This window comes from Microtus ochrogaster, chromosome 19 (assembly GCF_000317375.1).
Source record: "Microtus ochrogaster isolate Prairie Vole_2 chromosome 19, MicOch1.0, whole genome shotgun sequence".
Taxonomy (NCBI): domain Eukaryota; kingdom Metazoa; phylum Chordata; class Mammalia; order Rodentia; family Cricetidae; genus Microtus; species Microtus ochrogaster.
The window spans coordinates 11,271,326-11,293,667 of NC_022021.1; the positions used below are offsets into that span (position 1 = coordinate 11,271,326).

At 35.5% G+C, this 22,342-nt stretch overlaps 1 protein-coding gene across 1 annotated transcript in view; it reads right to left on the reverse strand.

Moving 5' to 3' along the window:
- Edil3 (EGF like repeats and discoidin domains 3) overlaps window positions 1–22,342 on the reverse strand; it is a 451,612-nt gene that overhangs the window by 114,688 nt on the left and 314,582 nt on the right. The window contains exons 7-9 of the mRNA XM_005356525.2: window positions 16,529–16,684; window positions 14,924–15,068; window positions 10,537–10,721 (exon numbers count right to left, since the gene is read on the reverse strand). Of these exons, the coding sequence (XP_005356582.1) occupies window positions 10,537–10,721; window positions 14,924–15,068; window positions 16,529–16,684 (486 nt within the window). The remainder of the gene's footprint in view (window positions 1–10,536; window positions 10,722–14,923; window positions 15,069–16,528; window positions 16,685–22,342) is intronic.

The following is a 22,342-nucleotide window of genomic DNA, read 5'->3' on the forward strand; positions in this document are numbered from 1 at the left end:
TTTTCTCAATAAAAAAAATTAATAAATAAATAAAAAAATAACATCTTTAAAAAATTGGAAATTGGAAAAGATAGCTTACAAACTTTGAATGACTTTCAGAAATTATTGGCAGATATTCAATGGCTCTGACACTATTTAAAATTACCTATGAGAGATTGGAGACCCTCAATGAGATTATTAAGGGGAATAGTGATCCCAGTTCCCCTAGACATCTTACAGATGCTGCTAAACAGGTACTGGTTCTGGTGGAATATGTCATATAGATTCAACAGGTACATTACATTAATTATGATCAACTTAGGCACACATATATTTTGTCTACAAGATTCAATCCTGTGGCAGTACTATAATGGTCTGCTCTGTTCCTTTAAGAGACAAGCCACACCCACTCTTTTCCCATTCTCAAAGGCAAGCTGATCTTCAGCTAACAGCCTGCATCCATCCCTTCCTTTTCATCTCGCTCTCAAAAAGGCAGCTTCTGTCTCTCCACACTTCTTCCTTTCCCCCTTCTGTCTCTCTCTGTGTGTCCCTCTCTCTGCTCTTCTCCCTCTCCATTTTCCTTCCGTAACCCACTAAATAATTATACAACCTCACTCTGCCTAGTGTGTCTATCCCTCTGTCTCTCACCCTCCACATGGCTCCCTGCCTGGGACTAGCCGCCTTTGGAGACCTGCAGCATGGTCTCTTGGTGTGCCCATCTGTCTCTCCTCACTGCCCTCTGTGGCCCACTGCAGCCACTTGGGGACTGAGTGCTCTTGGAACCTGCTGCCTGCCCCCACTAAGGGACCTGTGGCGTGGTCTCATGAGCTGCAGTTTACTTAATTCATTACAAGTTTTATGGCTGAATCTTCCTGTTTCTCCAGTTAAGATCTTAAACCCTTATTTTGAAGCAGTAGCTTGTTTGGTACAAAAAAGACTGGATAGAATGTAGGTGATATTTTAGTATAGAACTTAGTGTGATCAATATTTCTTATACTAGACAACAGGTTGGTTGGTTATTTCAAAATAATGATTCTTAGGCAATTGCATTTGCTTAACTTTTAGGCCAAAACTGATAATCATTTTCCAGCTGACCAGTTGTTGCAATTTGCACAAGTTCATTCCTTTATTTTTCCTAAAACTGTCATGAAAGATTCCTTAAAGGATGCCTTGTTATTTTTTTCAGATGGTTCTTTTAATGGAAGAGCAGCATATGATATTGATAGTAAAGGATATGTAGAACAAACAGATGCAGCTTCAGCTCAAATACTTAAACTGTGAGCTGTTGCTATGGCTTTCCAACTTTTTCGAATAATACATTTAATTTATATACTGACATTCATTATTATATTTTAGAGCTGATCAAGTCATAGAGCCCTCCCCCCTCTCCTGCATTGGAACTAATGATAGTCAAGTTAGTATACTGTTTCATACAATTCAAAACACCATTCATCAAAAAAGTCATGCCTTGTGGGTCATATTAGAGCACATTCAAATATTCTTGGTCTATTGACCGAAGGTAATGTTTGGTTGATTACTTTATCTCAAGTTGAGCTTGCTCAGCAATTACATTCTTTACCTCATCAAAACAGTACAAGAGAAAATGCTTGTCAGATTGTTAAGCAATGTGACATATTCCGACAATATTGACCTGTATCCCATCTTGTAGTAAATCCTCGAGGTCTGCTTCCTATTCATTTACGGTAAATGAATGTTACTCATGTTACAAAATTTGGCAAATTAAGGTATGTGTATGTGGTGATCAATGCATATTCAGGTTTCTCAAAGGCCATTGCACAAACTGAAGAAGCCACTAAGTATGTGACAACTAACTTAAAATGCTTTTCGTATATGCAAATTCTTAAAATTGTAAACATGGATAATGGATACGAATATATTAGTAAAGCATTTCAGCAATTTGGTTCCCAGTGGGATATTGAACATGAAACAGACATTCCTTATAATCTTCAAGGACAGGGACTTGTAGAGCATGCCCATGGCTCCTTGAAAACACAACTTTAAAAAATAAATAAGGGGGAGTTTTGGCCCTAGTCACCACATAATGCGTTAAATCATGCCCTTTTTATTCTAAGTTTCTTTCCTGTGAGCCAGTCTATCACAGATAGATTTTGACATGATGGCAGCAGAGCCACCTTCACTAAAGCAAAGTAGAAAGGCCCTTGTTCTGAATTATGGAAAGGATCTGACTCTGTCTTAATATGGGGTTGATGGCATGTTTGTGTTTTCTTTCACAGAAGGAGAATGAAGCTCAGTGGTTGCCTGAATGTTTGGCCTGATGTATGGGAACAAAGGAATGCCAGGCCCAGTGACATTATTTATGCTGAGACCCCCCCCCCACTTCAGGAGAGTTGCAGTGAGATTGCTGACCCTGTGTTCTTGACCGTCTGATGTCAACATTTTTCAGTCTGAGAAGAGAAGGAGATCATGGTAATGGTTGGTGATTCCCAACTTCCTGATAGAACTGCTGTGCAGAATTCCAGACCTCTGTTAGTCCTATTTACTTTGGAGCTGGGCCAGGAAATTGACAAAATGTTTGACTGTGTATCTACAAAATATCTTGAGACACAAAAGTTAACTTCGTCAGTATGTTGTTCAATCTGCTGTTGAAATGGAGGACCTAACAACTGGGACCTCAAAAATATCCCCTTGAGGGAAAGGGACTTGTTGAAGCAATTGGGCATGTTTATGGAGGCAATGAATGACTAAAGCCCCCATTCAGCAGATGGAGAAGAATGGCATAAAAATATTGCTTCTTCCCAGGGACTGGAACAGTTCAAACACATCTTTGAAAGTTTGTAGCAGCAATACAACTGGACTATAGAGAGGAAAATGGCCCATAGCTCATTTATCACAGAAACTTTTTCTTGATTTTTAATTAGAATGAAGTTATGAGAATTGTAATTTGACCAACTGTGTATTTATTGCTAATTTTCATACTAGAATTATGGTATTGACCTGATAATACTTTTAACTACTTAAGTTCATAATAAAGACGTTTCTGGTTTAGAAAAGGTTAGAGCTTATCTGAGAAAAAATTGACATAATGCTAATGAGTGTTTAGATTTGATGTTTAATAAGACAAATGATAAAGACATCACAGACCAGTTTAAAAAGGCCTCCCATCTTGGTCATTCTTTACTCCTTTATTAGAAGGTATTGTGGCCATAGGAGCATGTATATCGCAAAACATGATTAGCTTAACTATGATTATCTAGTTACTTTTAAACTCTCTGGATGGAAAGTTGGCTCACAGGTGCATGGAATCGAGTTATGCATTCTCCCTTAACCCTTTATGAGAAGAGGCTGATAGTCAAAGATTAGGTAAGATCTTTTTTCCATCCAGGCAATTTAAGACAGAACATGCATGACAAAATGTATGTATCGATTACGGGTAAGTCTGGAAGGTTGAAGAAGACAATGTAAGACAGGCACAGTTGTCTGTCCTTTGTCAGAAGTGCAGGTTTTATTAAACATATTAAAAAGGGGGAATCTGTGGGAGCTCACAGAAGTGGGTCTGTTCCACCTTGACTGAAGATCAGAGAGTTCACACCTATTTTTGCTCCTTCAAGGTTATATGACAGCAGGTTTGACCTAATGTGTGGCTGTTAACAGAATGTTTGGACCTAGGGTGTGGTTACTTAATGTTTTGGGTATTAAGAATGTAGTTGCTTTGTTTGTTTTTCGTATTGGTAAAGAATTCTTTTGCCTTCTCCCTGCCTTTTGGCTTGGAGTATATAAGGGTTATTAGAAATAAACTTGATGTAAATCTCAGTATTTCCTGGATGCTCTCCAACTTTATCTGTTGTCTCTTGTCTGTTTATTTCTCAATCCTCATTCTTCTTCCAAAGTACAATGAACATGTTACACCAGCCTCAAATTTTTTTTTCTGTTACTGTGATAAAACATTTTGACTAAACACAACTTGGAGAAGAAAGGATTTATTTGGCATAAACTTTCATTTCACAGACTATCATGAGGAGAGTCAGGGCAGGAACTTGGAGGCAGGAACTGAAGCAGAAGTTATGGAGAGATGCTTCTCAGCCTGTTTTTTTTCTTTTCTTTTTTAATATATACAACTTGTGACCACATGTCCTGGGGAGGCACTACATACAATGACCTTTTCTCTCCTACAGGAATCATTCATCAAGAAAATGCCTCACAGTCTGCCTACAGTCCAATTGATGCATATATTTTCTTATCTGATGTTTTACCTTACTGTGTTGCGTCATGTTGATAAATGACCAACCAGCACACAATTCTTCATGTTTTATTATAATTGGTGGTGCCTAAAGATCATATCTTGATGTTTTACAAACTACAGGAAGGGAAACAAGGGATTATTAGACACTAATTAATTTCTCTTGCTTTAGCTGAAAATCCTTCATTCCTTATGACTGTCTCACTAAAAACTAATCACACAGTCTCATAGAGTGATTTCTAAAATACAAAAACAAAATGTGATTTAAATTCATTTTTATTACTTCTAATTTTAATTTTAATAATTATTTTAGATTTTAAAATGATAGTATAATTACATAATTTCCCCTTTCCCTTTCTGTTACTTGCATGTATGTTTTTAGGGCTGATCAGTTGTTTTTGGATAACCAATTGGGTTCTCTTACTTGGGGAAGACAATGTTTTCATTCTCAGAATTACTTAGTTGCCTTTAGCTCTTTGAGTGGGTTTGAAGACTCATGATCTTTTTCTGTCCACTTTGGCTTATCTATTGGTCTTGTACTTGTTCAGCTCATGTTCAGGTAGTCACGTTTGTAAGGCTGTATGGGTGTTCATTCTGACATTATTAGGAGACAGAATATCACATCAAACTTCCTGATCCTCTTGTTCTTACAATCTTTCTTCCCTCTCTACCTAAATGATCCCTATTTCTTGGATGCATGAGTTGTTTTAATGAGGCAGCTTAGACACAGAAAGAGCAGAATTGCATGTTCTTTTTTGCCTGAGGCATCTAGCTTCAAATATGCTGATATGAGTGGGTATTGTGGAATGACTTCAGGAACCAGGAACATAAAGGACCCATTACTGGCGTGGAGGTTGGTGATAATACAGAGAGGAATAGCAGAGGATACATGATCTGAAATGAGGAAATGGGAAACATGGGGAGGCTCTAGTTATGGAGGAGGAAAACAAATACAGAAAATATAAGAGGAAAGTAAATAATAGTAAGGAAATCTGGAAAAGTCTTAAGGATTCTTACTGTTAATGAATTACCTATAAATTGAGCTATAATATACATAAGTGTGTTTATAAATATGCATAATATAATTTAAATCAATTTTTATCATCTGGGCTGACAATGCTTCCTCCAAAAAACAGAGACTACTTATCCAAAGCCAATACCAGGAAAGAAGTTGTCTTTGAGTTGTTGGTCAGAGAAATTCAAGAGACAACCCCAGTGTTGGAAGTTCTTATTGCTTAAGACTTTATGCACTTCAGACCCAATATTCAGAGGCCCTGAGTTGCAGCTGTCCTGAATAACTCTTTCCTGCAGAGTAATTTTCACAGTATCAAAGGCCACTGAAACTTACAAAGGAGGCAAACAACCAAGAGCCCTACCCAGCTTGATACCTATGAGTACCAATGGTGGCTAGCATGGCATGGTAATTGCAAGGGTGCCATGATAGTACACATGCCATGGCAGTAACCAAAGCTCTCCATTTGGATTGGATTTAAGACCCACTTAATATGAAGGAAATCATGCCTGATTCTGGATACGTAGTCAACTAACCAGGGCTAGTGAAGTCATGGATATTGGAGGAGAACCTGTGACCACCACGTCACTTAACTAGCAGAATCTCTAACTTCATTCTAAATATGTTTCCTAACACACAAATTTAAGAAATTCCCCCATTGAGGGAATTTCTCTGTAAAAAATGGAGATCATTATAGAAAACTACAACTAATCAAGTGTGCAGTTGAAGAACCCAGTGCCAATTGTTTTTTTCTCTTTTATAGCGTAAAAATTTTGATAATCCAACTGTATGAGGAATATCCATAAATCAGGTATTATTACTATGTGCGCTTTCATTTATGGCAACAATGGGAAGTTGAAAATATACTTTCATTTTGGCAGGGTTCTAGAGCCATCATGATGGGGCTTTTGGTACAAAGTTTGATTATTTTATCAAGTTTGGAAGAATGTGCCACAGCATGGTAGAAGACTATTCTTTAAGAAGTTTGAGAAATTCATCTATTAAGGACGTGAACCTAAGGACACTTCTGCAATGCTGAGGTACATCCTTCTTAAGGATTTATGATTAACAATAATTCAAGAAAGCTTATCAATCATGATCTTCACACATGAAACAGTAACATAGCTTATCTTTTTTTTTTTTTTTTTGTATTTTTCGAGACAGGGTTTCTCTGTAGCTTTTGGTTCCTGTCCTGGAACTAGCTCTTGTAGACCAGGCTGGCCTTGAACTCACAGAGATCCACCCGCCTCTGCCTCCCGATTGCTGGGATTAAAGGCATGCACCACCACAGCCACCATAGCTTGTCATTATGAGAGTTCCAGACACTGCTATATCACAGAAGTCACAGACAAGAGGATTAGAATACTAATAAGCATTACATGAAAGTTATGTTTAAAACATAGGAATTCTTAAAGAAATACACAAAAATCCTCTCTAATAAATCATAATTAAATGGAAGAATATTTGGTAGGATTAATTTACAGAACATTTCATTTACAAATATTATTAGATTAGGTTCTAACAAAACATTAAGCTTGAATAAACCTCGTCTATGTATTGCTGATATGTAAAAGTAACTTTTTTTAAAAAATTAAGAAAATAATTAGTAATGAAGAAAGATAAATCAGATGAGAGAATGGCTTTCCTTATGAAGAGCTATCGCTGATGATTTATTATTTATATTTTAAAACACAACTAAATTAATGATTTCAGAAACCTTGTTTAAGGATAAAAATTGGCCTCTATGCCAACAGCTCAAAACCACTGTATACACTGTTTTGTATAAAATATTAATCATAGTTTCAACAATACACTACACAGCAACCATGCTAACGGTGTGTAGATAGGTTGCATCCTCCCAACTAGAAGATATGGAAAAATTGTCATATTCTGGAAGTTTTTCCTTGTAAAATGTCAGGAAAATATATAAATAAAAGAAGTTGTCAGTTTATTTTTCCATGGAGAGTTTGGATATGTTTTGACATGACAAAAATTAGATATCCACTTGAAGAACTAGTCTCAGAATTGACAGAAAATATGTCATCAAGAGAATAAATCGATGCCAGTGTGCGAGAGCCTTTACGGAGACAGACAGGTTAAACAAAGTGATGGATGGAAGCTGGCTATGAAAATCACATCTCTATTTTTATAAGTGTATTTGTTTCATTTTTATCTTTCTAGAGAAATTTGCCTTTAGCCATTTCTTTATGTGTATATTTCTAGAATACATCCATCTGCCTAAGTTGCTATTTGTGTGTACAATATTTTGTATTACTCTGCATGACATTATATATCATGAATAAGCTTATTTATAATCAGATATATTCTTGGGGTAACTTGGATCTTATAATTTTAAAATAATTTATAGCCAAATGTCAAAATTTATTTATCTTTATTATTGTTAATACTAAGAAAGGCAATGAACATTGTCCATGGTTTATGCACACTAGGAACTTGATGTGTTTTAAAAACTTGATCTTTGATAAAAAATTATATTTACACATGTATGCATATATTTAAAATCTTATAATTGTGAGGGTTGCAGTTTTACTCAATAGTAAAATATGTCTGAATTGATTTGATACCTAATACAAAATATTATTTGAAACTATTATAATTGTCTGTTTATACTAAAAATCAAATATAAACTCTACAGACAAAAATGCATTGTTTGAATTTCATTTCAACTGAAATATCTTTCCCATGCAACATGCCATTATGAAGTATCACCTACATGTCAGTATTAATTATTATATTTACTTAGGGTCTGGAGTACAAGCTGAGAAAATAAACAGACTGCCTTTCCAATATAGCAGACATTCTGAAGCTAACAACCTTGCACTCGATTATAATTTCGAATTTGCTTTACATTACTACAGCAAAGGGATTACTGAAAACATGGTAAAAATCAGAAGTCCTATTTTCTATAGTTTCACTTCCTCGAGTTGCAGGTACTGATAAGTAACCCAATTCAAAAGCATTAAGAAGAAATTCAGGAAATAAATATTTCACAACTCATAAATAGCAACTCTTTCTGAGTCTTGCCATGGGATATTGAGCTGTCCTGTTTTGTTCAATCCACACATGAATTATCTCTTTGTTCAATGGATCTCCACTCTGTGTGCTACCTGCCCATCAGTCACTAATAGATGTGTTGTTTATAAACCTATCATTATGCTGAAATGATTTTTTTCAAGTAAGTTTTATTTTACTTCTAAATTGCATGCAAACATAAAGTCATAATGAAAAGGAGGCACTAAAGCACAAAACAAAGATGGATTAGATTTAGCTCTTTCACTAATTGACAATCCTGCAAAACATATTGGAAAAAAATTATACATGATTCAGATGATCTATGACTTTGGGCCTCTGTGGCGGTCTAAGAAGGGATCATCGTCTATGACAATGTGAAACTAGTAAACATGGAAGAGATCCTAGGTCAGATACAGGAAGGGCATAGCTCATGGCCAAGTCTTTGCACAGACAGGAACATCCAATGTCACCCCGATGGATCTCATGTCAGAGGCTGATGATTTTGTGTTCTCCCTTTCTCTCCTAAGAGTAAATTTGTAACAGAAGAGTGCGAGAGGTAAGTGTGAGGAAATTAATACGAGTGTGCTAAAAGATGAATGAAGACAAATCAGGGCAAGATTTTTGGGCTGTATTAGGGATTTATATTTCATTCTCGGGCCTAGAGAAAACATCTGATCAGTTTCCAGCAAGAGTGAAATAAAACTGCATTTGCATTTTAGCATACATTCATGAACATGCCTCCCACTCACGCTCACAAGTTACGATTAGAAAAACAGATTTTTTTTTTTTGAAGTAAAGAAATTGAAACTGGAAAGGTGGTTAATAAGCTTCAGAATGCACCCAAGAAATAGGGGTGGCAATTCAGATCTGGAATTTATGGGATTGTAAGAATGGTAATGATTTCAAGATACCTTGGTCTCCATTTTAGTAGCTGGAATCACTGACATTTGGTAAATCAGTTAATCTGAGCCTATGGAGTTGGTAAGAGAGACATCACTGAGAGGATAACCAGTAGATGAAGGGCCGGTGCTGGGAGAGAGCACTTAGCATCCAGCGAAGGAAAACATGTTTGGTATCATGTTCGTCAATTGAAACGATGAATTCTAAGAAACAAGTGCCATCTTCAGAGCCTGAAGAAGACTGGGGCTTGAGCATGAGTAATGCTTCAGGGTAGCATGACACATAATCACTTGTTACAAAAATAATTTAATGTACTGAGAAGTGCTCCCAGCTAGCTAAGAAAAGCAGGTTGGATGACAAAGTAATATACAGTAAACACACCCACATTTTAAAAAATTGTAACAGAAACTCATATATAATCACCTATGATGTTTGAAAGCTAAATAATGAGTCCAAGAAAATTTAAGGTGACTATAGGAAAAAAATTGTATATTCCCAATTGTGGGAATATAATATCGTAAAACCTAGTGACTAAACTGAAAAGGAGCATTGGAAGTTTCAGGTGACCTTGGCAATGACAGATGTGGTTGGTCAAAGTTAGCTTTTGTTGTTTTAAGTATTTTCATGGTTTAGAGACATACCACGGCTTCTCCCAGGTTTTGAAACTCATTAATAAAATGTAACATCAAAGTGGAGCCCTTGCATATGAAAGAAACTAATCTCATTATGAAGTTGAGCCATCGTGTTTTTTGTTGTCACAGAAGACAGCAGAAAGACTATTTATGCACAAAGGTATACCATAATAAAGGTTTTACAAGAGGACTATTTTAAAATGAATCAAATATAATGTTACATTAATTGCAAGTATCAACAGACTCTGTAGAATCCACATTTTTTAATGAATTAATTAATTCTATGGGGGAGAGTGTACTCAAATTATCCTAATGCTTTGCAACCAGAGGAAAAGGAATACTCTGAGTCATCACATTACAAGACTCTCTGTAGGTCAGTGGCATGAATTCAGTGTTCTTTGATCCTGATGTTAATTGTCAATATTAAATAAAATACAAAACATCAGAACATTTAAAACTTAGCAAGCAGATTGTCTCAAATTTGATCACGTGATCTACAGATTTGATCAGGTATGTACAGTGTGATCTGGTACAATTTACCCAGCCAACTTGTCCACAGCCTGCATCTGTATATCAGCCCTGAGTAAATAAAGGCCAGAGATATGATTTCATAAGTTGTTTCTATTTTTCCATTTTGGAAAAGTCAAATATGAAAGCCAATTTAAAACAATATAAAATAATGATTCTGGCATTCAGATAGCCACTAGGAAATATTTTACAGTAAAAGAGTGGTAGGCAGTAAAGTAATCTCAGGCCATTACCTGTAACCACTGTGACTGGTCATTGTGGCCAGAGGTCCAGGCATTTACTTTGCCTTGTTTGTCCAGTCGGGCTTTCCTTGGTTCCCAAGTGAACATGTCCATGTTGAGTGTTCTGAAGACGCTGGAGGCCGTGATCTGGTAGTCTTGTATATGCCCTGATTTCATCCCCAAAGGTTCTGAACAGCCTGGTAAAAGAGAAGAACTCTATGAAGAAAACAATTGATCATTCTGGAACTTTTCCTTGTTCATATCAGAGTGGCAAGAGAAGACTGAAAATAATGCTATTCGTTCTCCCAAAGAGAGGACGTCTAAATTCAAAAAAGGAGCTCTAATCAGAACTAAATCTGGAATAAAATAGAACAACAAGATAGCCCATTCAAGCTATTTTGTCTGAATGTATTTTGGAAAAATTGAAAACAATTCAGAATACTTCTCTGTGATAGATGATTTTGCAAAATGAAAACATTGCTGAAATGCTCTCTGCTGTCTCATTACTGAGAGCCTCGTGACTGTTCCCTAGTTCTCAACAATTTCATTGTGTCTTGGAGAACCAGCATTTTCTCATAAAGTATATTTGGTTTTCTCTATTTGTTTTCATAATATCGTCGATGGAATTTTCCCAGTACAGAGTCATTTTCCTAAATTGCTTCATAGTCATATTCTTAACTGGACAGCATTTTGTTGTCTAAGAAATATGCACTAATCTTACATATCAGAAGTAATGTAGCCAGGTTGGCTTTGTGCTCTATCAATCCTTACTCAGACTTTAAGTGCTGCAAGGACACAAAAGTGCTGAAACACTTAATGCTAATTGTAACATTGACTAATTTGGCATAAATATGTCTTCTTTAGAAGGAATGAAGATAATATTTACTTATTATATACCATGTGCCAGGAATTGTACAGTTGTGGAATTTAGAATATTAAAATAGAAGAATATTAAAAACTCCAAAACCATTACTATTATTTCCATAAACTCTTATATTTATGCTAAATATCATTTAACACTTATATTTTGGAAGATTATCAAATTTGCTACAGGTATTTCCACTTTTGATGTGTAATGAAATTTTGGTTTAAAATGGTATTAAAAATGTTGTATCAATGTGTGGGTGGGCTAAAACAACTAATCAAATTTGTATAGGAGACAAGAGTATGCTATTGTATTGTCCAGTGACTAAGATTTCCTTATAAAAGTTGTTACAGTTTGGCCAAGGATCTGGCAAGGTGAATTAGATTGTTAAAGAGCAAGAGCGAGAGCGAGAGCGAGAGCGAGAGCGAGAGAGAGAGAGAGAGAGAGAGAGAGAGAGAGAGGGAGAGAGAGAACTTCTATTTCCTTCCTCCCATACTCTACTGACCTTACTAACCTCCCCCTTCCCTTCATTGAATGCGTGGTCTTAAACCTATAACTTATAAGTTCAGTGTTCAAATCTCCAAAATGAAAGCACCAATAGAAGCTACCTTGGGCAGGTATCTTAGGAAAAAAGTAGTTGATTAAATACCAAATATTTAAAAATAATGCTGATACAATCACTATTCATTAAAAATGAGCTCCTTTAAAAGTTCCATAAAACTCATTCCAACAGAAAGCAGTGTTAAGTTTCCAAGTATCCACCTATCAGCTCTTACCTAATAATTTCCTACAACTGTACAGTTGCTCATGTAGACTATTTTATGTGTAGGCTCGAAGACAAAAACCATATTGCACTCCACTGACAGTAATTGACTATAATCACTGTATGCACTAGTCAATCTGAATCATATCTTCCCTCCTGCAACTCCTCTGTGTAATCTGTACTTCCATCTTCAACTGCATAGAAACATTGACATGGAAGACTGTGTTCTTAGCCAGAATCTCATTGACAAAACCTACATTCAAATCCAATGGTAAAGAGACTATAAAGCCAAAATGCGAATTCTGAGGGGGAAAATGCAATGTCCTGACAGAGATCTCAAATTCTAGGAAGTTCTAATAGCCATAGTGGTGTGGTATTTGTCTTCGGGCAATTCCGAAGTCATGTGCACTCTCTTCTTGACTCTGAATTCTTAAATTGGAGCCTGCCTTCACCTACTGCTGGAGACCGATCTTTTTTAAAAAAATGTGTTTAGTTTGCAGAAGACATGAAATAGAAAAACAGAGTCACTTTTTATTGCTTTTTTAAATAAAATATCTGAAAAAATGAATAGAAATGCCTCTGATAGTTTCTTTTTAATCACCAAATTCATTTCATGTTCATTCTAATGTCCATTATATAGCAAGGAGAAATGCTAAATAATTATTAATTAGAAGAATGGGTGAATGAGTTTTAGTTTTCTTTTCATGGTCATGAATTTATTTCCTCTCAAATGTCTTAAGTCATCTTTCATACAATTTAAAAGATGTTTTTTTCTAGTGACCAAGGAGAGATGAGCTGCTTCTAGGTGATGCTAAATATCTATGACTGTGGCAAGCAATAAGGGAGACTTGTGCTTGTCAGTATTACACACAACTGAATAGAATGTTATGACATAAATATTTGTCAATATTTATTTCCAAGAATCAAAGCTAAGTTATTTAGCAATGGTCTTTATATCTCACAAATCTCCTGTTCCATTCATTTGATTTTGTGAATAAAAATTATTTACCTCTTCTACCAGTATAAATAGAACCTAAAAAAATAAAGTATTAACATAAGCATTGATTATTTCTATGGTGAAACACTCCAGTCTTTAAAACCAGTCAGCAATAGATACTGTTATCTGCACCAAATTTTAAAATCAATTTGTGGGGTTGGGCTTCAGAGCACTACTTCCTATTCCAAAAACGAAGTCTGTAAAGAGTCAGGAATAACCTCTTGTCAAGCTTGAAAGCAAAATATTTTTACACCTTAAGGGTGTAACTGTGTCATGTATGAGAGGCTGATCCTCATGAATCAAAGGATTGAAGCATTGGCGAAGGTGATATTAAGCAACAAAAAAACCAGAGGGCTTACTGCAAACCTCATCATACTGTGGTTTTCTTGTGATTGCTTTATGATGAATGGCTTAGAGATGACACTGGCCTCTGGTGATAAAGTGATGTGCAATACAAACACTCTGTAGCAATAATTCTGCTCACATTTACTAACAGTCAATAATCTGATACAAATAATTTTAAAAGAAATCTCTCTATTAAGATAATTAATATCAGTGAAAATATTTTTCCATAAACAACACTGATGTAGCTAATGCTCATGTGATCCTTAAAGTAGATTCACTCATATGGCAAACTGACTAATTTCTTTCAATGCAATGGGCTTGTTAAGAATGCTCTTTTTAATACTGTTTTTTATTTGCTTACAATAGCTCCTCAGTTTTCTCCTCGAGGAAAAGATGCTAATAAAGGGTAGGTAGGAAAAAATGTGGGTTCACAGTGCAGAGGCGTTATGGGACGGTGGGAGAGAGAGAAATAAGCATGAATTAAATATATTTGTGAAAATTTCAAAGAACTAACTTAATTTTTTATAACGGCAGTTTTCTTTCAAATTTGGAAAAAGGCTTTTCCTGTTTTGGGGATTATGCTAAAACACGACACAAGTAAACTTTCCAATTTATTCACAGTTGTTTGAACAAAAGAAATATTTTGAGACGGTGGCAAAGATAGGCAAGTTTATCTGCATGAAATGCAATAACTGCCCTCTAAATCACAGTTGAGTGGAATAAGCAGAAAGGATTTTCTATTTAGTTCAGAATATAGCTACAAAAATAAAATGGGATGCAGACATAAAGTTTCTGTGTTTGTATCCTGTTGTGATGCTCCTGCAGGAGAATTATTTAACTCTGTGTTCTTTGATAGAGTACCCTTGAGCTAGATAACCATGACTTATGTAATAAGCAGGTTGCTAGCTGAGAACGCTCCAAGAATGAATTTATAGTGGTACTCTTGGTGTTGAAGTATTCCTCCCTAGGGAGGGATGACAAATTTACATGTTCCATAAAATCTAAAAAGAAAGCACCAAATTTAAAGACAAAATGTGATTTTTTTTTGGCCTTTCAGCCTAAATTTACACAATTTATGAGGTCAAGCAGACTGTATTTTTAAATTGAACTTTCATTACTAACACAAATCATATTTGCAACCAAAATCAATGGGGCACATCTTTTGGCAACAGCTTCTCATGAGAATTCCCTGCATTTTATTTGATTACACGGAGAAGTACTTGACTCTATATGATTTCTGCAGGGTGCTTGACAACTTTATTTGACATATAAATGGCATGAATTTTCTCATTGAACCATGCCCTACATATTTTGTAGAAGACATAAAATTGCGTGTGTGCTGAAAACCTAGAGATTAGTAGGTAATACATACAGAGCTGTTTTCTGTCCTCTTCAAAGCCACTTCCATAATAGGAAACAGGAGACTTACCTGAAAGTTCACAGCCAAGAAGCTCCATTCTCAGAGTACAGTGCCTTCGACAAATTTGGGGATAGAGTCTGACATACTGAGCTTTGATTGGGGGCGTGAAAGAATTAGCATAAGGTGTGTTGTTGTCAACATTTCCACGAAACACCTGAGGAAAGACATATAAGATTTTAAAAGCTGGGCCTGGTGGCTCATACCTGTAATAACTTTATTAAGGTGGCTGAGACAGGAGGATCACCATTATCCTCATAGGTCACCATGAGTTCAAAGTCAGCATAGGCTATAGAGTGAGACTGTTACCCTTTTGTGTATACATATCTGTGTATATGTGTATGTACATACATATACATTTGCAATGTATTCTTTAATTATTTTCTTATATGTGAAAATATTCACACTTGATGCAAAGATTATAATAAAGTATTATTGAGAATTTAAGAAACACCTTGCCTTTAACAGTCAACAAAAAGGCACATATAAAATCTGAATTAAAACTGTTAACCACTGTGGACTGTGACATAATCCTACTTCCCTCATAAATTCTTTAATTTTTAAAAGGATTTATTTATTTAGTTTAATGTGTATGAGTGGTTTGCATGCATGCATGTATGTGCACAATGTGCAAGTTTAGACAAAGATCTCAGATCAGATGAAATTATAGTAAACTAGACTGGTGTAAGCCACAGTGTAAGTGCTGGAAACCTAACCCAGGGTTTTCCACAAGAGTCATAAGTGGTCTTATCTACTGAGCTATGTCTTCAGCCCCCTCCGTCACCACTTTAATGGCCAGGACTGCAGGGACAGAGAAGGTCATTGTCCCCCCCCCCTCTCCCTCTCCCTCTCCCTCTCCCTCTCCCTCTCTCTCTCTCTCTCTCTCTCTTTCTCTCTCTCTCTCTCTATATATATATATCACATCATATACAATCTATCATCTATATTATTTATATACCGTTTCTGTTGTCTATCTATCATCTCCTCATAAAAATTAGCAATCTAAATCCTTCAAGTTAATCTAAGTCTGTCCACTTGCAAATAAATAGACTTTTCTGGTAAGCATCTTTCCTTCTGTTCTTCTTAGTCAGACTTTCAAATGTTATTACAAAATAAATTAATTTAAAATCCTGAACAGCAAAGGAAAAGAAGATAATAGATGCCATACTCATTTCTTCACAACATTTTCTTCTGCTCAGTAACAAATACATTTCCAGTGCAAAATATGTACAGATATACATCCTTTCTATAGTTCAAAGTTCTTGTTTTTAAAATAGTCAAGTCAATTATTTCATTGAGGAGAAGGCTGTCTGTAAAAGCAAGGAGACTAAATTGGAAAGCTGATTGTCCTTTAAGCGGCTTGCCTGTTATGCATGTCACTCTGGTAACTTTTTGACAAGTATTTGACGGAGCACCAATTAAAATCTGAGAAAATCTTAAACGACAGCTGTTAGAAATTTCTAATTTAGGGAAGTCCTGCTCCCTCTAACCAATTAAATCCAAAAAGCTGCAGAAATGTATTTTAACATAAGCCTCTAACAGAAGGCTCAGGTGTCACATGATAACATGTGACCGTCATAGAACTGAGTTAAATTCCATATGATGGGTTAGTCTTACCATGTCTTCATTGGAGCCTTTCACTTTGTACATCGCCCAGATCTTCCCATCGTTGCTGTAGGCAATTTTGTAGGATTTTATGTATTCTGGGCTTCCAATCCTTTTTGCTCCTTGGGTAATAACGCCAGTAACTCTCATTTTTCTTTGCAAATTTATCTAAGGAGACAAAGTAGTCAATGAAAATCTCTTTCACCGCTGTCAGGGTTGCAATATTGTCAATCAATACTGATGTTGGGAATGGAATATTTTACTTATTTTTCTATTTAACTAATATGAAGTGCTTATCAATAGTTGGTATTTTTCATGCAAATATATCAAGTAGTGATATATTTAAATTCAAAATATCATCTAATGATGGGATATAAAACAATCTCTTACATGTTCAATGTCCCGCTAAAATAGAAGACTTAAAACTCTTTGGTTCATTTTGCTGTATAGTTATATATGTATAGGTATGCCTTCATAAATTCAATGATGGGAACACTCTTCTCATTAACGTAATTCTGTGTGATAACTGTAAACATCTAGTGCTGATTTGATTGTTAGTGCGTCTCTCTGATTGAGGACTCCAGAGTTTCCCTTAACAATGAAGCATAGAGAGTCCAGAGTATGATACGTGTTAGAGGGAGAAAAGCTAAAAAGCAGAAGTGATGCCAGAACCAATCATAAGCATCTTTTATTTCTGACTCTTTCCCCTTTGATCTCTGCTGTGTTGAGTAAAATGTCAAGGGATGAGGAACTTTAGATGTTCAACCAATAGTTGCTTTTCTCTTCCTTTTATCACATTGCAACTTTCCAAAGGATATATCTTTCCATTGTAGATCAGTTTGCAGCAGAAATCATGGACAGCTACATTATAAAAATATTATTCTGTTATTCAAAGGGAAAGCATGTTTTGACTTTTATTGTACACCAATTAATTAATTTGTATGATGAGAACATGTTTTATTCATATAGAATAAACACCAAACTACTTCATTTGCGCTCAATGCCTTCATTATATTCGTACATGTATACTTAACAGGAAATTACTGTTTTTGATAAATTTCTGTCAAGCACTAACCTCTCTACCAGTACAAATTGAGTGATTTAAATGTTTTTTACATTTATATTAGTTACTAAATTAGCAACATTTTTCCAGAAAAGAAGTCCTCAAAGTCTCAGATGTTTATAAACAGGCTTTTTCATGGTATGAAGAGCCTTTGAGAGTAGCATTTAAGTAAAAGACATTGTGAAAGAAGAAGTCAGTGGCATTCTATCACATGTTCCTTAATGTCCCAATGTCTCCCTACTCTCTGAACATCATGAGATTTGGGCCATCTTCTGCAAGGCTCAGCCTTACTATTATATAAGAAAGCCAGAGATTTTGATATGCATACATACATTCATTCATAAATACTATAAGAGAGCTTAGTTCCTACCTCCTTTACTGAGTGGAACTGCCTTATCTTTCAGTAAAGTTTAACATTGTTAGTCTTGAGATAATCTAGATTCTGAAGCTTACATCACTAACCCAAATTGTCTTCCTAAACAGTTTTTCTGTTATAGCACTATCAATGGTACCATGTTTCTTCAACAATGCTGTGTGAATTGGCCCATACATTCAACTTTGTTTTTTTCCTTTTGTGCTCAGACATCACAGTCATTCTAGGTGTGATTGCATTCTCAGCTCCATTCCTGTTCCCAGGCTCAGAAAATGAACACACTCCTCAATGTAAGTTTAGCTTGCTACACTTGGTATTTATCTACATTTGTTTCAGTCCTCTGATGGTTGGATACGATGCTCTTACTGTGTACTCTATACTAGGTAAGCCCTGATAGACATTTTTCATTATGTTAGTAAATTTGCATGTTGCTATGCAACCAGTTTGTCTATGAACCTTCATCCTCTTCTCATATTTCTCTGGGGTGTCTTAAGAGTCTGAACCTTCCCCATACATGGAACATAAACAGTTGGCTCTTTGAATTATGTTTCTTCCCATTTTGGAAGCCAGACTTTATTTTAAACTACATTTCATACTGCTGAGAATTCCTTTTTCAATTATGTTTTATCTCATTTCAATTATCTTGTTTACGCCTCTTGTAGACAGCCAAATTATCTCAGCTAGAAATTTGGCTGATGAGCTATATAGTAATTTTCTAAAGCCTAAATGGAAAAACTGTATCAGAATTATATAATAAAAATCTGAATTCATTTTTTTCTACAAACTATTAAGAATTGCTTTAAAAGGTTCATATTTTCTTGAGTATTTAACACTATCAGATCTAGGTATATATTCTAAGAATGCAGAAACCTAGTTAGTCAAACATCACCTCATTTGACTTGATCCTATTAAGTAAACATTTGCAATTAAATATCAGCAATGTTTTCATTAAATACTAACGAAAACAAAACATTTTTGGTTTTTCGAGACAGGGTTTCTCTGTGGCTTTGGAGCCTGTCCTGGAACTAGCTGTTGTAGACCAGGCTGGCCTCGGTCTCACAGAGATCTGCCTGCCTCTGTGCTGGGATTAAAGGCGTGCGCCAGCACCACCTGCCTGAAAACAAAACTTTTCAAAGATGTGCTTGTAGTACAGGTTCTAAGACTTCATTAGGCTTAAGACTACTTATAATCACATAGTAGGAATTATTATTCTTGGAAAAATAGTAATTCAACACAAGTAAGTGAGAATTTCACTTCCATGATGGTACACACACTTCAACCAGGAACCAAAGTTACTGCCAAATAATAAACAAACAAACAAACAAACAAACAAATAAATAAATAAATAAATAGGTTGGCCTTAGAGGGAGACTAAGCCATAGCTTTAGAGGCATTGTCACCATAAACACCTATTGCAAGTAGACCTAGTCCATCCCACTACGGCCTTTTATGTTTGATTCTTCCCAGGCAAAACTGATCTTAGATTCACCCTGCTTTGTGGACTATACTGGGAACTACATTAACTGTTTATTGGAAATCACATTGGAAATTTCTAAATTATTTTCTAAGTACTTATATTCAAAAATATATTTTCATTTTGTATGACTTGTTACAAAGACCATATTTCTACATAGAACAGCGGGGACACTGTGTGGCCATAAAAGACTGAAGTCCTTCCTGAGGTATTTCAAGCACATTGTGTTCCTCAATGAATGTGAATAAGAACATCCATTCAGCTATGCATGTGTAGATTCCATGCTGAGGTCAGGCAGCTACAGAAAGGACTGAAGTATTCACAGCTAGTTTGACTTCCTACCTTTGTAATGTTGTTCAATTTGTCTAAGCTTTGAAGTGTAATTTTACGCACTGCTTAAAGGATGTTAATAGAATTTTGATACATAAACATTATATGGTTTACACATGAAAATATTTGGCCCTGAGGAAAAAAATATTAAAATAATTACGTCTGGTTTGCTTTTCAGGTTTTTATTTTGGGGTTAAGGTGGTTGAAATTAAAATAATTTCACCGGAATTTAGTCCTTAACACTTAATATTAAGGGATATCAAGGAGAATATCTTCATGAATTCATAATCATAATAGCCATCTAAAACTAATTTGGTAAACAGCTTCTAGAGGTATGCATTATTAAGGTACTTAGGGCTACAACTCTTAAGTGTATGGTGTACATGTGTGTATGTATGTGTGTATATGTTTGTACATATATGCATGTGTGTATTTGTGTATGAGTGTGTATATGTGCTTATATGTGCATGTGAATATGTATGTTTAGGTAGCATGTAAATATCTATGTTTGTATGTGTATATTGCATGCATATATGTGTGTGTGTTTATGCATGTTTGTGTAAATACAACCATGAGCTTTAAATTTTTGAAAAGTCAGCAATTAGAATCTGCTGTTGGGCTTCTACCCTGCATCTGCTATTGGACATGATCTTGCAAGAAGTATCAGATACAATCCTTTCAATCAAAAATTGTAGAACTTGTGCTTTGGACAAGAAATTAAAATATTTTATCCCCTCCATCCTGTAAGACAATTATGGGAATTAGCCTGCTTGGAGAAAGTGACCCTTTTCTCCTTGAAAACATGATCCCCTTCTCCTTCATTCATTTCCTGTGCAAAAGTCTTTACAGACTATCTACTTGATTGAAATGCGATGTTAGAGGATTGCGAGATCAGATACAGACCATGGGGCGAAGATACAGCCGCCACCTGAGTCAGAATAAAAAGCAAATGCCCTTCTTGTCTCAGTTAGTGTTTTCTGTTCTGGAGCACACATTCCTGATCCCAGGAATAGAGTTTGCCATGTTCAGAAACATTAGCTAGAATCGAGTTGGGATGGTATTCTCTGTCTTTGTGACTTATATCTAACATTCTATTCCATGAAATTGCAGGAAAATGACTGAGATTAATTACAGTCTGAAACACACACACACACACACACACACACACACACACACACATGCATACACAACTAGCAAAAATAAAATCCTAACAGTACTATGAGACATCCTTAGAGCAAATGGATATTTTAAGATTTTAGTACTTTGTATACCTGAAGCATATGAAGTGAAACTCCATGGGCTGAACAATACTGGGCAGGAAACTTTTAGATATGTCCCTTTTCCTTCTCAGTTTGTTTGTATGCCCTTTACTCAGTTCCAGCCAACAATCGTGAGAATCAGTCATAAATTTATGGGACTGCACTGAAATGGGAGGCTTTGATTACTAGCCAGGCTGTGTGTTTGACCCTAGGCACTCCATATCCTTACTTAGGGACTCTATGGCAAAGCAAAGATGCAGAGTTTGTAAGATCAGCGTCTTTAAGGGCAGTTGAGTGTAGGGTTGAGGAGGAAAAGACTAACTTTTGCTGTGGGAAGTCCTCTTGAATTAACTCGAAGATTACTAAAAGTATGAGGGAGGAGGCTTTTTAAATATCATAGAAGAAATAAATAAATTAAAAACCAACTGTACTTATTACGAATGAACATAAAATGACTTAAATATAAGATCCAAAGGAGGAAAGGAGCAATGAAAAGTAGCAGGTAAATAAAATACTGTTCCAAAAGACATGGTTAAAAACCTTTCAAGAATAGGACAGAGCAGTTGGGTGGTGATAACACATGCCTTTAATCCTAGTGCATGGGAGGCAGAAATCTCTGTGAGTTTGAAGTTGGCGTGGTCTACAGAGTGAGTTCCAGGATAGTTGGGGCTATTACACGGAGAAACCCTGTCTCAAAAACAAAACAAATTTTAAAAAAAATAAAAGGACAGACCAATTATCTATATTGGAAGATGATATAAATTTCATGGTAACAATTAAAAGGAATAATGAATCTATTTATATTTTACTAAATGTCCTCATTGAATTCAATGAATTAGATGATCTTATAAATTGATAACTAAAACACAACCCATTTCAAAAAGAGCAAAGTATTATTTGCTTACTTGAAATTAAATGAAATAGACAGGTCACTCCAATTCACCCATGAGGGGCAAGAACAGAAACTTTGATTCTACACTATTAACAATGATCTTTACATATTTCTGCTGAATTTAAATAACAGAGTTGACAGTGCACATGTTATTCAATTCTGCCACTGTAGTTTTAGAATGTGTTTTTTGAGTATAATTACATAAAGTGATTTGATAAAAATTCCAAGCTAGTCCATTCAGTACTGTGTGTAATAAGCCCAATTTCCAATGATTTTAACTGTCTATCAGGAGATAAGTAAGGATTTTCAAGAGATAGATGTTCAAAACATGGGATACTGGCAAGTTGTAAATCAAAAGAACAAGCATGAGAGACAGACAGATGTAGGGATAGGAATGTAGAGGAAAAAGGAAAAAGAATTGAGTGGAAAAGGATA